General features: G+C 34.8%; 1 protein-coding gene across 2 annotated transcripts in view; it reads left to right on the top strand.

Annotated features, from left to right (window-relative positions):
* UBE2V2 (ubiquitin conjugating enzyme E2 V2) overlaps positions 1-12,974 on the top strand; it is a 52,880-nt gene extending 39,906 nt beyond the window's left edge. For both annotated transcript variants that reach the window (XM_078153425.1, XM_020992491.2), the window contains 2 exons: positions 4,126-4,251; positions 10,539-12,974. In XM_078153425.1, coding sequence (XP_078009551.1) covers positions 4,126-4,251; positions 10,539-10,685 — 273 coding nt within the window. In that variant the 3' untranslated portion in view covers positions 10,686-12,974. The remainder of the gene's footprint in view (positions 1-4,125; positions 4,252-10,538) is intronic.
* The last annotated feature ends 2,999 nt before the right edge of the window (positions 12,975-15,973 follow it).

Raw genomic sequence — 15,973 nt, 5'->3', positions numbered from 1 at the left:
GTATGTTTAAAAGTTACCAGCTTTTAAACCAACTTTCCACAATAGGTGTTAAGGAAAATCACATAAGTTCTAGCAAGGAGTATTGTTTTTCATATGTTTCTTTATCAGCTTTGCTTTACACAGTACGTATTAGTGCATATTGAGTTTGTTGAAGATAATGACTTAGGACACTTTAGTTTATAATTTAATTAGTATGAAATTAATTTTCTAGTTAATGGTAGTTAAATGTAAAAGATTTTTACAGTAAAATCCACTAGAAGTAACACTTTAAAGTATATTTGCTTCATTTTGTTAAGTCCACTGATTCTAGAACTCTTCCATCATTCCTGTGGATTCAAATCAATTAACATTTATGTAACTGAGGAGAAGGAGTTAGAATTAGAGGAAGCCTTAGAAATTATCTAGTCCAATCCCCTCATTTTACAGTTGAGGAAACTAAGGCCCATTTGCATAGTTAGTAAGTAGCAGAGCTGGGATTTGTAATCAAGTCCTTAGACTCCAGATTTGTTGCTTTTTTTTCCCACTTAATAATTTTTTCACTCTCCTAAGACAATCTGTTACCATCAGGATAAAATCTATTCATTTTGCTTTTGGTTCTCTTAGGCATCAGGGAAAGCTGCAGTGTTTGAATTATGGTCAAAACATTTATCAAATTAACCAAAGGTGCCAGTGGAGTACAAGCTCTGGCAGGTTCTACCAAACCGGAAAGGCTGCGAGTGTGGGCCTGGCGACGGACTGTCGCCTGAGGACCAGCCTTGCTCATTTCGGAGAGAGGCTCATCACCAAAAGGCTGGCCACCAGGTGATGAATTTTTTTTGGTCACAACTCATGAGACTATCTACAAAGGTGTTCATGGGTTGTGATCTGCTTTGGAAGAGGGAGTTACCAACATTGAGAAATCGCATTTTGAAGAAAGCAAAAGATATGCTACAGTGCCTTTATCCCCACTCTTCACTTCTCATACTCTAATATTTGTGAGGAATTATAGATTGTTTTTCAGATATCTGCAACTATATCAGTGGTGTTCCAAAATCAGTCAGTTACCTCATTACCATTTTTTAAAAAATGCATTCCTTTGTCTTTTAAACCTTTTGCAAAACATTAAATTATATAGATGTGAGCTATTATTATTTTCAAGTAAGTGTGCTGAATTTCAAAAATGCATACTTGAGGGGGAACCAGAAGGTGAGTGTACATGTGAAACCTAATTTTAAATTCTTTTTGTCAGGTAAGTTAAATGGTATGACCATACTCCATGAATTTCCACCCTTTTCCTCTTCCAGGCTCATATTTTGTAAAATAGGCATACATAGCTGGTTCTTTTCTCCTTAATCCTTTGACTTAGGTTTATATTATTCTTCCAGTCTTTCCTTTTCCTTCCAGGGAGTTTTTATAATTTTTGGTGCTCTTGTTCTTCAGTCATCTTTTATGTTTCTATCTTTGACTCATTCTGCTTTTGTAGTGCTACTTGTGTGTATTTTTGCAAGCTTGTTTAACCCCTAATTCAACTAGATTACCAGTTAAACACTAGATTGCCAAATAGTACTCAAAAATCCAGACAACACTTAGAACAATGTTTATGTTGGTATATTCAGTGCATTCAGGCTTCCAAACTTGGAATATCAGGATTATATCTTCTTGTAGCTTTGGCATTGGAAGTATAGATTCATACCATTTTTTTCTTGGTGTTAAAAAAAATTCTCTTAGCTTTAAACTACTAGGATTGACTCCCATGGTTGGGGGATGGCTGAGTATTCCTATGGTCGGCTGCACAGGAGAGGCGGAAGGGCTAAAGGGAATAGGACAGGATTATCTTTGAAGGGAAAATGAAGGGTGAGGGAGGGGATAGCAGATTGGATTGGTTCCAGAGCCAGTGAAAGCAAGGGGTGGTAGGATGATAGCATCCATGGCCTGAAGTGGAAGGACAGCAAACATTATAGGTAAACATAAGATACTTGAGGTTGGGACAGTGAGAAGGAGTAAAGATACAAAATCTGCTTGGGAAAGGATTGGTTCTAGTTAGAGGATGGTAAAAATATTGGGGCAAGGTTAGCATTAATGGAAGAGGAGTAGAAAGAGACAGGTAGTATTCTCCATTGCAGGGGGAATGTGTGTGGGGTAAAAGACAGGACAGAGGCCCCTCTGTTGATGAGGACAGGGAAAGTAGGTAGAGGGGAAGAAAAATAACCAGGATAGTGGGGTAGGTGTTCCCAAAGAAACATTAACAAGTTGCGGACTGCTTGTGTTTCTGAGGGATGTTAAACTCGTGGTGTATTCTGTTCCATATAACTTTCTAAGACACCCCACCCACTGTTATTCACTTTTCTGCTTTGTAGCCATTTCTTACCTTGTTTTTCTTTCCTTCTTTCCTTCCTTCCTTCTTCCTCCTCGTTCCGCTCTCTCTTTCTGTCTGTCCATCCACCCATCCAATATTTTGCTGTCTCTATTTCACAATAGCTTAGCAACAATTTTAATTCTTCTTATTATGCTTCTTGACCCTTTCAATGTATTGAAACAATTTTTAAAAATTCTGTACCTGCTTATGTCTCTACCTTTTCTGTATAAAACATATGCTACCCTCTACATACTTTCTTTTAATGACTTATCTGCAGGTAGTAGTTAATTGGCCCAAATTTAAGTCACAAGGAGGAATATAACATAGAAGTCTTTGAACTGGCTAGCTAAGTCATGAACAATTTAGAAAACTGGTACATCAGCAACATTAATTATTAAAGAAATACTAGGTAGTGATAAATCTTGCTTTTATGTCTCTAAGTGCAAATAGATAATTTAGTAAAACAAACTTAATGCATATATCAATAGAAATATGAAAAGGAAAGTGAAGTAATTTTGATCATATATTGCAAAAAATTATTGACTTACATGTTTGAACAACTGTGGCTAAAAATCTATTATGTAGCTATTCTAAGTTATTTCTATAGATCAGGGTTTCCCAAATAAACTTGAACTTTTTTTATATTAAAATATATGGCTGGAACCCATAAGTATTGATTTGAGGAGTGTTGGGTATGGGATTACATAGGATTAAAGGGATTACTAGGGAAATTTTGAAGCAAAAAATTAAAGTTTCTTTTAATGTGTGTTATAAACATGATGCATAATTTGGTATACCATAGGAAAGGTATTGCTAATTGCCATTTTTTCATGGTACTTCCAGTAATGGTCATGAGAAATAACTAGATTTCTGCAATACATAATTTGGGAAATGCTTATGTAGACCATTCTGGAATGGATGCTGTTAGTGGTAATCACTACCATGAGATTGAGAATCAATGCTGTAGTATGTAGAGGCCACATTGTGTAATTTTATGCTGCAGGATTTGTTCCATTGAGGCACTCCCCCCCACCCCCCAGCAGTTCAGTTTCCCTGGATTCTTAATGTGCAGGTTGTATCTGTATATAGCCCTCATCAGTATGTAATAAAAATAGCTCATATTTACATAATACTTTAAATATCTGACCAGTGAGGGATATAATCCAGGTCTTCTTATCTGACTTTGACAAAGGAAGAAGCTGAAGCTCACAGAGGTTGTGACTTGCCTAGGGTAGGGTCATTCAGTAAGTGTCCAGCCAATACTTGAACTTATGTCTTCTGACTTCAAGGTCAGTACTCTTTTCACTATACCATATTGGTATCTTCATTCAGTTCTTTCATGCATGAAGCCTTTGGTAGTAGAAGTTACTTTTAACATTTCATGTGAGACCAAACAGGGCTGATTTTATAGCAGAATGCTAAATTTTATCTTCAGTTTCATTGAGCCTTGTTTTAAAGAGTATTACTGATGCTAAAATAACATATATTTTAGAGGAAGAGTTGCTTCTAGAATTATTTGTTTTTGACTGTAATTTATAAGATAGTTACTCTCTCATTTTCTTATTATGACGTTGATGATTTTAACTGTGGAGATTTAATAGCCAAAAGAGAAATTCAGCCTTCTTCTCTAACGCCTTCCAAAACCATGAACTGTAAAACAACATATTTAGATTAGACATACTTCAGTGCATTTATTTGGTATCTTTTGAATAAGATTATTTTAAAGTTTTGTCATTTAAAATATCATCAGTTCTTAATAAACTATTGATCTTTTTTTTTTTACCTTCCAGACAAACTATGAAAACAGAATATACAGTCTGAAAGTAGAGTGCGGATCTAAATACCCAGAAGGACCTCCAACAATTAGATTTGTAACAAAAATTAATATGAATGGGATAAATAATTCCAATGGAATGGTAAGTTGAAATTATCTCTGCCAAGCTCCACTATAGAAGCTCTTAATAGAGTTCTAGAGGAAAAAGACCCTTAAACTTATAGCAGAAAATTTCTTGATTGGCATTTACAAATATCTTGTTTCTTGTCTTCTTTGCATGAACTTAGCTCCTCTTATACCAACAGAAATGGGGTGTTTGGGTGAAGCTTCCTTTTTTTTTTTTTTAGACTTAGACTTTTATTCAATCTTATAGTAGCCTTTGCTCATTTCAGTCTATTCAATGGAAAGGAGAAGGGAATAAGCATTTACTAAGTACCTGCTATGTGCCAGACACAGTGTTGAGCACTTTACAAATATCTTATTTGATCAAGGCAAGATACTTATTTTTCCCTTGAAAGTTGCTTTTAGTCTGAATATAGACTGCACAGTTTTCCAAATCTGACTTGTATTGAATCTGAATGCATTAGTTTATTTGTTGTATGCATATAAGTCTACACACACACACACACACACACATACACACTTTTCCCCTCTCCTTTTTTTTCCCCTTACCTCTACCAAAGACATAGTGTGTTCTGAATTTTGTAACTAATATTCAGATCTGTTTAGTATTTTCTTTTATTTAGAAATATACATGTTCTTATTATTGGTATTACATTTATAGGGAACTTATATTTAACCATAAGATGATAGATAGAAAGCTGACTCTGTAGCTAGGAAGACTTTGGTTCAACACATTTAAATAAAAAGCTCTATGACCCTGGGCAGGCCATTGAATCTCTCAGTGCTCTAGTTTACTTCTAAGGCTGTAAAGTTGCAGAAAAGGTGCCAACCTCCACTAGTAGAAGTCACCTCATTTGGCATTTAATACCATTTGTTTTGGTATTAAGTTGGTTCTCTTATTAATTCTAGGTGACCACTGGGCTCTTTGGCTTGTGATCTTATCCAGTTATTGGAAATGATTGAATTTCTTAGGAATGAGGAAGTTAGCTATGTAATATTTGAATGTCAGTAGGGCAGCTTAATACTGAAAACTTGGGATGCAAATGAAGAGAATAACTAGAATCTTAATTACATCTTCTTAAAAAGCTTGATAAATGTTGGTCAGTTTTTTAATGTCCTGATAATCACTCGGTGCATATTAATTTAACAATAAGTATAGCTAGCATCTTCTGTAATGGATTTTTTTCTCATTTTTAATGTTTAGTAGATCATGTTTTGAGACAAAAAAATGCTAGAAAACCCTCATTAAGGGATCTAGGAAAGAAATATGTTATAGGGCTGGGGAAGGAGAAACATGAAGGGGCGGGCGTGGTAAAGACTGCATTTAAAAAAATAATAGAAGAAATGTTTTAGTTAAATGGAAACTGCCCAGCTTTATATTCTCAATTGTTAAATTGTTAGTGTTTCTGAGGAATTGATAATGGTAATCTGAGTTTGGATGAGGAGGGTAGTAATTTTTAAGCATTTTGCAAATGTGTGTGGAGTATTATTCTAGCTTATGAAATATATTCAGCCATTCTTGATCTTATCATGCTTCTAATTCTTTATAAATATTATTTTCTTAATGGAGGCTTAGCTGCCTTTGCTGCTTAGCACAGAACCTTCAAGCATCTAATAATTGTTTGTTGAAGTGAACTGAATTGTCATTCTGTTGTAGTTTGGGGCAAGGTTTGTCCTTCACATCTGGTGTTTTAAAAAATAATCTTGTAAAAGAACCTTGCCTTGATTAGTAGAAGGGAGCGTGAGATGTATCTATCTGCCATCACTGCAGTCATCCCTCACCTCTCTTGTTACTGAAACCATATGGAATAAATTATTTTGCATTATATTTGTGTGAAAGAAGGTTCTTAAAATTGTGATTAAAATATCCTTAGAAAAGGCATTGGAAATAGGTCTTTTTCTCCATTTTATTTACCATGTGTACTTACATAATGGTGTTATGGATAAGTCTTATTATTATTTATGTATTTATATTTACAGGATGAGAAGCAGAGTGCTGTAGTAAATTGATAGGCCTTGGAGCCCAGAAACGCCTGGGTTCATGTCCATACTGATGACCAAGGGCAAGTCTCTTAAAACCTCCATTGACTCAGACATCCTTTAAGACTGTAAGTTAGAGCAGGCCTCCAGACTGTGAAAAATGTAGAGAAAACATCCTTTGGCCTGCTGTAAGCAGCTGCAAATTGTGCAGGCTTGAGTTAGAGATAAATTGCAGATAAATTGATGGAATAAGCTTCCATATAGGAATAGCATTTGGCTATAGATATATTTGTTCAGACCTATGATGTATGTGAGTTTACATGTGTTTGTATATTTTAGAAGTGACTTTTACTGGAAATGTAAGTACTTCTCAAGTGTCCGTGGAGAGTGGCTTTGAAAGAGCAGTTGTTTTTGAGAAATTTTATTGGAGCTTTCCTTTGAAGCCAAGGCTAAGAATTAAGGATTAGGATTTGAGATTTATAGCCCAAACAGATCGTGCTCTGCCCCCTGAGTTAATTTCAGGCTGTGTTTAGAGGCATCAGGTAGCTTTCAAAAATCAGGAGTATTAATCATTTCTGATTCTGAATCAGTTAACCTCTCAACCACTGTTATCTAGCCAAATTAGTTTATTTTGATTGAAATTAAATGAGTATAGATGTTTTAACTATAACATAACTCCATAAAGTTTTCACACCATAGGAATAACTTAGTTAAAACATTATAACCATGGAGGAGTGTAGGAAGAAGCAGTGCAGTCCAGGCTCTTCACACCTGCTTCAACGAAGTTCTAAGAGGAGTGCCAGACTGAGGAGTGATCCTGAAGTCTAAGGAGAAACTACCTCCCTGGGCCTTAGTTTCCTCACCTGTAAAAAGAGGGTTGATTTTGATGGTCCTTGGGGTCCTTGCCAGCTCTAGATCCTTGAGGATCAAATGAGAATGAATCAAGTATCTTATAAAATATAAATGTTTATATAAAGCGCATTATGAAGAGAGCATTGTAAATAGGAGGTGAGGAGACTAGACAAGGTTTAAACAAGGCCTATCCTCAAGGAGTCTTAGTCTTGCAGATCCTAGAGGCTATTTCATAGAATCATAGATGTGGAGCTGGAGAGGACCCCAGGGACCATCAAAACCAACCCTCTCTTTTCACAGATGAGGAAACTAAGGCCCAGGAGGAAGGTCATGCTAGGATTATTATCTCATTTTTACTAGTAGGTGAAGTGACAGCCTTAAGATCACATAGCTAGTAGATTACAGAGCCAGGATTTGAACCTAGTTTTTTTTTCACTTTTATATCCTGTTCTTTGCATACTACACTACACTGTGAACCTCTCAGTAAGCAAATGAGAAATGTTTGGTGAATTGGATTAATAACTTTACCTGTAGTACAAAGTGTTAACCATGCAGGGACTTTTGTTTTTGATCTTTGCATGCCTTATGCTTAAAACATGCCTAATAGTAGGTGCTTAACTGAATATTTGAACTTAACTTTATTGTCTTCTACTATGGTTCTTTGTATATACTTTTTTAAAAAAAATTTTAGGCAATTGGGGTTAAGTGACTTAACCAGGATCACACAGCTAGTAAGTGCCAAGTGTGTTGGTCTGAGGCCAGATTTGAACTCAGGTCCTCCTGACTTCAGGGCCAGTGCTCTATCTACTGGGCCACCTAGCTGCCCCCTCTACTGTGGTTCTTTGAAAATGAAACATACAGTTGTTGGCATTTAGGGTTATGTATAGAGGAGGTTGAATTCTTTATTTTTTTCCTCAATAGTAATTAAACTTTTATTTTCAGATTTCCTCTTGATGCTGTTTCATTGTATTATTGTATATTTTTAAGTACACCTAGGCACCTAATTATTTGCTTCTGATGATGCATTTTGCACCAGTAGATTTGTAATGTGCCTTTAAAATAATATGGGTCTGTGTTTATGAAAAGAGAGTAGGCAAAAATATTTCTTATGGGGATGTTATCATTGTAAAATATAAATTACAGAGTTTAAATTGCTGTGGGATCTTGAGTTTGGAGGATTATTGTGTATTATCGACTGATGAACTGCAGGTTGTATTCTGACATGATATTTATTTTCCCATAATCATCCTCCCCATCCTTTACTCTCACCAAAATCTTTATTGAGAGTTTATGAATATTCTTGTGGAGTCTGTTTGGTATTTCACGGGATTTGCAATCACTTATGTTTATTTAACTGCTATTATACAGCTGCAAGTATTTGTTTCTGTTTCAGAAATATCTTGGGTTTCTCTCCATTAATTTTATAAACTATCCAGTTATAGAGACTGTTTACAATAGTCTTAAGAAGATTGCATTATAAACACACTATATTATATGGCATTCTCCTAATTTTTAGTAACTCAAAAATTCTACAAAGAATCTCTATTCTTAGATAATTCCCACTTACTGCCTCTGTTATGCAGAATGTATTGGATTAATTGTGGACAATGGAAATAATAGAGTATTTTCCAATATATAAAAAAGATTGTTTTTAAAACAGAATTCACTATACACTAAAAATGAAAGGGACATTAGCGATCTTCTAGTCTAATACTTTCATGTTACAGATAAGATTAGGTCCAACAAGGTGAAAGGGTGTGCCCAGTGTGATTCATTTTATCTCATTGTTTTCCATTATAGAATGAAATAACTATACCTTGATAACATGTATGTGTCTATCTGTGTCTTGGGATAGAGAATGATAAAGGAGAGAATAACAGTGAATCTTCCTTGTTTTTCCAGTCTGGTAAAACAACCCTATCCTGGTATTATTTTCCTCTCTACCAGGCCTTGAATCAGTCCTCACCCCAATTCAATGATGCTGTGTCTCTTCTGCCTTTGAATCTCTTGCTCATTGCATCATGTAATATCTCCAACATTGGAAAACTCACTATCTCCGGTCTCCCTGGTTTGTTGAAGTGGCCAAATGGTGCTTAGACTACAGGATATTCCATTGATCTGCTACAAATTTGTGTTAACTGACTCTAATTGGGCTCATTGCTTTAAAGCCTTCCTGATTCATATTTCTCAAAGTGGCCATTCCAAACTTTATTCTCCCGTTCCCCAATTCTACCTCCATTCAAAGCAGATGATTTCACATCATACTTACTGAGAAAGTCAAGGTCATCTGCCATGAACTCTCACCACTCCACTCTTCTAAGCCCTTTTATGTTTTCATGTCCCCTTCCTCCTTTCCTTGTGCCTTGAAGGATGAGGTCGTTTTATTCCTTGCTAAAATCCTTCCCCCCAACATTATTCTCAGTGACTTTGCTCCATCAGTCACTGCATCTCTCTTTTTAATGTTCAACTCCCTCTGCTGGCTCCTATCTATTTAAAATGTACTAATTGTCTCCCATTCTAAAAAACCTCCCCTGGTACCTTTTACCATTTTCTACCTTTTTCCCCCTTTTCAGTGCCAAAATTCTTGAAGTAGTAGTCAGTACTACTCAACTTAAGTCATTCAGCTCTTTGTTGAACTACCTTCTTTATTTTTTAGGAAGTCCTTTTGTATGTGTATCTGTGTTTTTTGATTTGCTCTGTCCTTGACTATTTTCTCTTTATACATTTTCTTCCTTTACAATTTCATTGATTCTCCCAGCTTTCATTATCACGTCCATGACATGTCTTCTAAATCTACATCTCTAGTCCTGACTTTTGCAGAGCTCAAGGGATATATCTGCCATGTTTCTAACGTGTCCAAAATTGAATCTAACTGTTCTGTCAACTGGTCCGTATCTCTCCATCTCTACAAGATTATCAGTCATGAGAGACTTCATGAAATGCTCTGATTAAATCTAAGTACTCATCTACAGCATTATATTTTAATAACTTTTTTTAATGAAAAAGAATTGGTGTTAGTTTGAGATCTTGTCCCACTCTCATTTTACAGGTAATGCTAGCTCATAAATATAGAATATTTACATGTTTTCAGAGTTCTGTCTTTCTTTACAGTAATCCAGGTTATGTGTTTTTCCCATTTTACGGATAAGAAAACTAAAGTTTTGAGATTATACTTTTTTCCCGCCAAGGCAACATAAAATGTAGTAAGTAAGAACCAGGACTTGGATTGAAGTTTAATATGTCATGTTGCCTTTCTTTATAGATGAGGAAACTGAGGCCCTGAGAGGCTAATCATGTTGCCCAGAGTCATATAACTTAGAGCTGGGGCTAGCCACCCAGGTCTTCTGATTTTGGGTCCAGGAAAGATTGAAAGTGAAATTTTAAACTTAGAAAGTTATACCTAAAATGATTTATTCATCTTTATAGCTATAGCATTTTATGTACATTATTTATTTGTGGTCTTTTTTCTTCTAGGTGGATGCACGATGCATACCAGTGTTAGCAAAATGGCAAAATTGTTATAGCATTAAAGTTGTACTTCAAGAGCTAAGGCGTCTAATGATGTCCAAAGAAAACATGAAGCTTCCACAACCTCCAGAAGGACAAACATACAGCAATTAATTTTAACAAATCTCAAACTTATCTAAACCAACAACCTTCTACTCATGTTAATGTCTTGATTAAATCTCACAATGCAAAGCCCACACATTAAAAGAATTCCAGCTGATATACGTGACCTGGACATTTGTAAGAATATATTTAATATATGTACTCCCATTATGTTTTCAGGCACAATGGGAAGAAAAATGCAGCACAATTTTTTTTTCTCTTATCAAGGCACTATCATTTAAGCATAAAACCTGGAGTACTCCAAATGCAATTCAGGTTTTACAAGATGAAAGCATGACAAAGAAGTGTCAGATTGCTGTGGAGTAATGTGTGTTTCAGAAATCTAATTTCTCAAGAAGGAAAATTATAAATGGCATGCTTGATCCATCTTGCTTAGTGAAAGAGCTGCAATTTAAATTGTTTAAAGTAGCAGGTACAATAAATACTGTTGCTAATTTTGTTTAATTTTTGAAGAGGTGTGGGTACCGACTACTAGTAGTAACAAAGAGTATGTTCAGGATTGTTTTGATACCTGTATTTATAAAAAGGGGGGAGGGATTGAGGGAGGGAGATGGATTCCTGTTTAAAGCAGCTCTTATGTGTTACATGTAACAGACATGGTAAATACTTGTTTACAGTCTTTGTTCTGATAAACCATGAATTTAAGTTTTAAGTGACAAAACAAAGGAAATAGGTGTATGGATATGTGATTCTGAGATTAAAGTTAGTCTTAAAATGTAAATAAAATGTGGAAAGTATCTTCAGAGGCTGTGCCATTTCTATGATATTGCTGTATTATATGTACAATAACTTGCCGAAGTAGCTAAAATCAGAATTATTGTATCTTGTTGATCTCTTTTGTTTGTTCCCCTATTTTTGTATACTAGTTAATTGGACCTTTGGATAGTATTGCTAAGAAGCAATTACATAATTGGTTTTAGTCCGTCTTTGAGAGAATAGAAATCCCTTCTATCGTGTTTTAAAAACCTCATAGTTTTTAATCACACCACGATTTTCAACATCAGTCTCTTACACTCCTGTTTTTACATGCTGTTTTAGTTCTTTTAAAACCCTTTTTTCTTTAACATTTTTCTGTGAAACTTCAGGTTGTTCCCACTAAAACACTCAGTTACACGGAAGTATATAAGCATGGTCTCTTCTTTTGACTATATTGTCAGCCCTGACTGCTTATGGTACAATGCCTTTAACTAGAATGAATTTCAACCATACATCACCCAACACATTTCCAAATCATATTTTCCTTTCCTGTGGTTTTAATAATAGTTTTCACATTAGCAGCCTAGGTGTACCATGTAGTATGTTGAAATGATTTGGAATCATCAGTGGAGTTTACAGCAGTGTACTACCTTTCTTTCATCAGATTATGTAGTTCACTAGTATAAAAGATACTACTTTGGCTAAATTGATATATTTTAATATGCTTCTAACCGTTAACTTTAAAATTATTCACAAGGAAGTTTAAAATGTTACTAAATACACACATAGACACCACTACTTATGTAAAAAATGTTTTGGAATAGTTATTACTGATTTTAAAATACATTCTACTTTTAAAATGTTAACTGTTAAATGGTTGGGAAAAGAAGGAAATTGATGTGGATTACCATAAAACTTTGTAAGATGTTCAAGGAACTCTGGCAGTCTCGATCAGTGTGCCTGTGATAAGTGCTTTTTCACTGTGAGAGACTGTCTTGCCCTATGTGGAAGCTAGTAAAGCGTAGTAGTGGGAATTTTAATTATTTACTCTGGGAACGATGTATTACTTTAAATCATCTGTATGCTGTTAAATTCTTTATATATTGGTGAGGCTGAGAAACTCTGGAACTACATTCTTTTGTGTTCCTTCTTCTCATGCCCACAATTGTGTTCAAGTGTTGGTTTTCCAGCTATATGTTGTCTAAGTTAACTTAACAACGTATATTTGTCATTAATTTTGGGGGACTATGGATTTCTGCAGAAACTTGCATGCCAGTTAACAAATTTAGGAAGCAGAATCCATTTTTGCATGCTACAATTGAGCTGTATGTAGCAGTCAAAGCCATGCTGGTTGGTTATAGAAGGGGGATGATGTAGAACCACTCCTACGTAGAGTAACAACTAAACAGGGCAGTTTTTATGCAGTTTTCCCTTTGTCTCTCTCGAAAAGAGGCCAAGGTTCTAGGAGTGTATAGTATTAAAATTTTTAAGTGAACTGTACAATTGCCTTAGATGATTGTTTAAAAGGTTAGTAAGTGAAACCCTTAAAGGGTGATCATATGCTAATAAAGGATTGTAAAACACCTTCTTGTTGTCCTATTAGGTCAGTGTTCTGCTTTCTGAATTGGTCATATATTAAACTCTCCCCCCTGTGACCCAGCATATCTGAACTAATGAGATTTATATTCATGGACATACTATGATTTTCCAATGTCTTGGAACAACCATTTGCAACCTACAAATATGTAAAACCTTTGGGGTATGTTATAGGGCCTTCGTCATGACATTAAAAAATATCTAATCAATAGTTTGTGTGCTCAGAGAGTAGATTAGCTTGACCCATGTGTATTCCAGTAGGTAATTTCATAAGAAAAATATGGCATAAGGTACTTAAACTGATAAAAGTAAAGGTTCTTATTTTTTATGCATTTTATTGATAAGTGAATATTTAATTTTATTTAAATACACTAATATTTCTTCTATATAACAGAAGGAAAAGCTAGAAAACACCAATACTAGTTGTAAAAGATTTCATGTGTATGGCTTGATAATTCTGATTGAGCATATCAATCCAAAACATAAACACTTGATATCATAGAATTTGGTTTAATAGGAAAATAAAGCTAATGTTTAAAAATTATTATATTTTTAAAGGATACAAGCAATAATGATAATACCTAAATTTAGCTTAAGGCTTTGTAAGCACTTAGGAAAACTGAAATTTTATTTCCCGAAACATCTTTTATAGACTCAAATTTTAGATGTTTAATTTTGTAAGCCAGGGATAAGTCTAATAAATGCTTTATGTTGCAGAAAGATGTAAAAGGCTAAAATTACGAGTGGAATATAATCTGTTGCACTCAATTAGTGTACCACTTAGTTTATTTGAATTTTAGCTTATTTTCTTAGATATCGAAATGTCAGATTATTTTTTGTTAAACATGTACATTCTAGTATGTTTCAGGCATATCTTATAGTATTTTCACATTAGAATGGGATTCTAATACTTGACATTTTTTATTTTTATTTTTTACTTATGTCTCCTTTCCCTAATCTCATTCTGTTCTTTAGTTAACAGGTAGCCATTACTTTTTCCAAATACTAGCTTGATAGAGGTTTTTTTCCCTTCATTTTCTTTTTTTATTTGAAGAGTTCATCTTTCAGGGTTTAAAAATGTGTGTGTGTGTGTGTGTGTGTGTGTGTGTGTGTGTGTGTGAAGTTATACATGGAAAAGGAATGTATATAGTAGGAGGAGGTGCTTGGGAAAATTTGGTTGAATTATATTTTTTATAATGGTCTTTCAAATCAGAATGAATAATTTTTATCGGAAGTTATCAGATATATTAAATGGGAGTATACTTGTGATAGTGCTTCTTAGAAAATGCTAGGTATTTTAAAAAAAGTAATTCTAGAATCACAGAAAATAAAGATGACAGAATGGTTCCCATGAGACTTTTTCTAGAGGAAGCCTGATAAATAGAAAAGAAGAATCTGGTATATCAAATTAATGAAAAAAAATGGCAAAACCTTTGTTTTGAGAAGTAATGCTGTTGTACTTTTTAAAAAGGTAGATATGAAAACCCTACTACCGTTAAATACTAACTGGGATGTATGCTATCTAAAATGTTTTATTAGCATATATACCCATCACATGCAAAGTCTACTCACTCAAACCCAAACCAGGCTAATTTCTGGTTTGTGCAAGTTTTTGATGAATCTCAGTAATAAGTCTGTTTGCAAATGTCAAAAAAGACCCTGGGGTTTACCCTTTCTACAGTGAATATTTGAACAAATATGTAAGTATTGTGTAAATGTCGTATTTGTTGTAAACTGTCAGTTATGAGTCCTGAAAGAACCTAGTTTGGGTTCTGATTAAATTAATATTTATTCTTGTTTTTGCTGAGTAACTGGTGGTTACTTTCAAGATTATTCAATTAATTATCTGAGTGCTTAATATATACTGTGCTTTGGGGTATGGCAGGGGTTTGAAAGATAAAAGAAAGATCATATCCTTAGGGAGTTTACTATTTATTAGAGTACAAGTAACAAATTAATCACTGGAGTGAGTTTTTATTTTTTGTGGGATATTGTGATCTGTTGCTGGGACTTAAAGGGAGACTTTGCGAAAGAGTTGAGGGGAAGGTATTGCCAAAATCATTAGGTCCTTTTTGGCTAGTTTAAGAGAAGGGCATGTGGTGGCAACATTGAATGGAGCATTGAGGTTTTTAAAGCATGGGCAACGATGAAGCAACTAACATCTTCAAAACAAGAAGGGGAAGGGATGTAATCAGGGATGTCTCCAAAGGCTCCAGCCTAATGGTTTCCAGGCCATGTCAAGAGGAGGAGGAAGTCTATGATGCAAGAAGCTGCTCTTGGCACTTGGTACATGTTCATACCAAACCTCCCAGTTCAATGGGTGGGACTGTCCATATTCATCAAGGAAACTAAAGAGAACCAGGTATTTTATACAGGGAGGGGTGTAGTCCCACTCATTAATCTTTTGTTTTTCCACTTCTAATGAGATGCACACAAGTGAAGAAGGAGAGTGGCTAGGGCAGAGGCAGTCTGGTAGGAAAGATGTAATATGCATATGATTACATATGCTCAGTTGATATTTCAGAATGAGGAATTCTATTTCTGTAGTACAAAGTTAGTAACATGTTAAGTTTCTAAAAGTAATTTGAAGATATGCCTACATTTATCTTATTAACTCACTTCTTAACAAGGCTAAATAAAAATGCCTAAGAAAGGGAAGGTATAGTACAAAGTGTTTTAGGATTTGGAGGGAGAGGACAAATCTTGTTTGTCAGGGATGAGGGGAGCTGAAAACTTAAGTGATGGAGACATTTGAGTTGAATTTTGTAGGGTGAGTAAGATTTTGTGAGAAGATGGTAGGCAAGCATACATACCATAGTGGAATTTCCACTAGAGTTTGAGTTGGAGGACATAGATTCAAACACTTGATTACTTTTGTCATCTTGGATAAGTTTTGACCATCATGGGCCTCAGTTTCCTCATCTGTTAAATGAGAAGATTGGACTAGGTGATTTCTGAGCCCTTTTTTTAGCTCTTGATTCTTTCCT

The sequence above is a fragment of the Phascolarctos cinereus genome, unplaced genomic scaffold, assembly GCF_003287225.1.
Source record: "Phascolarctos cinereus isolate Bilbo 61053 unplaced genomic scaffold, phaCin_HiC Scaffold_4;HRSCAF=312, whole genome shotgun sequence".
Taxonomy (NCBI): domain Eukaryota; kingdom Metazoa; phylum Chordata; class Mammalia; order Diprotodontia; family Phascolarctidae; genus Phascolarctos; species Phascolarctos cinereus.
This window is presented reverse-complemented; position numbering and strand designations above follow the sequence as displayed.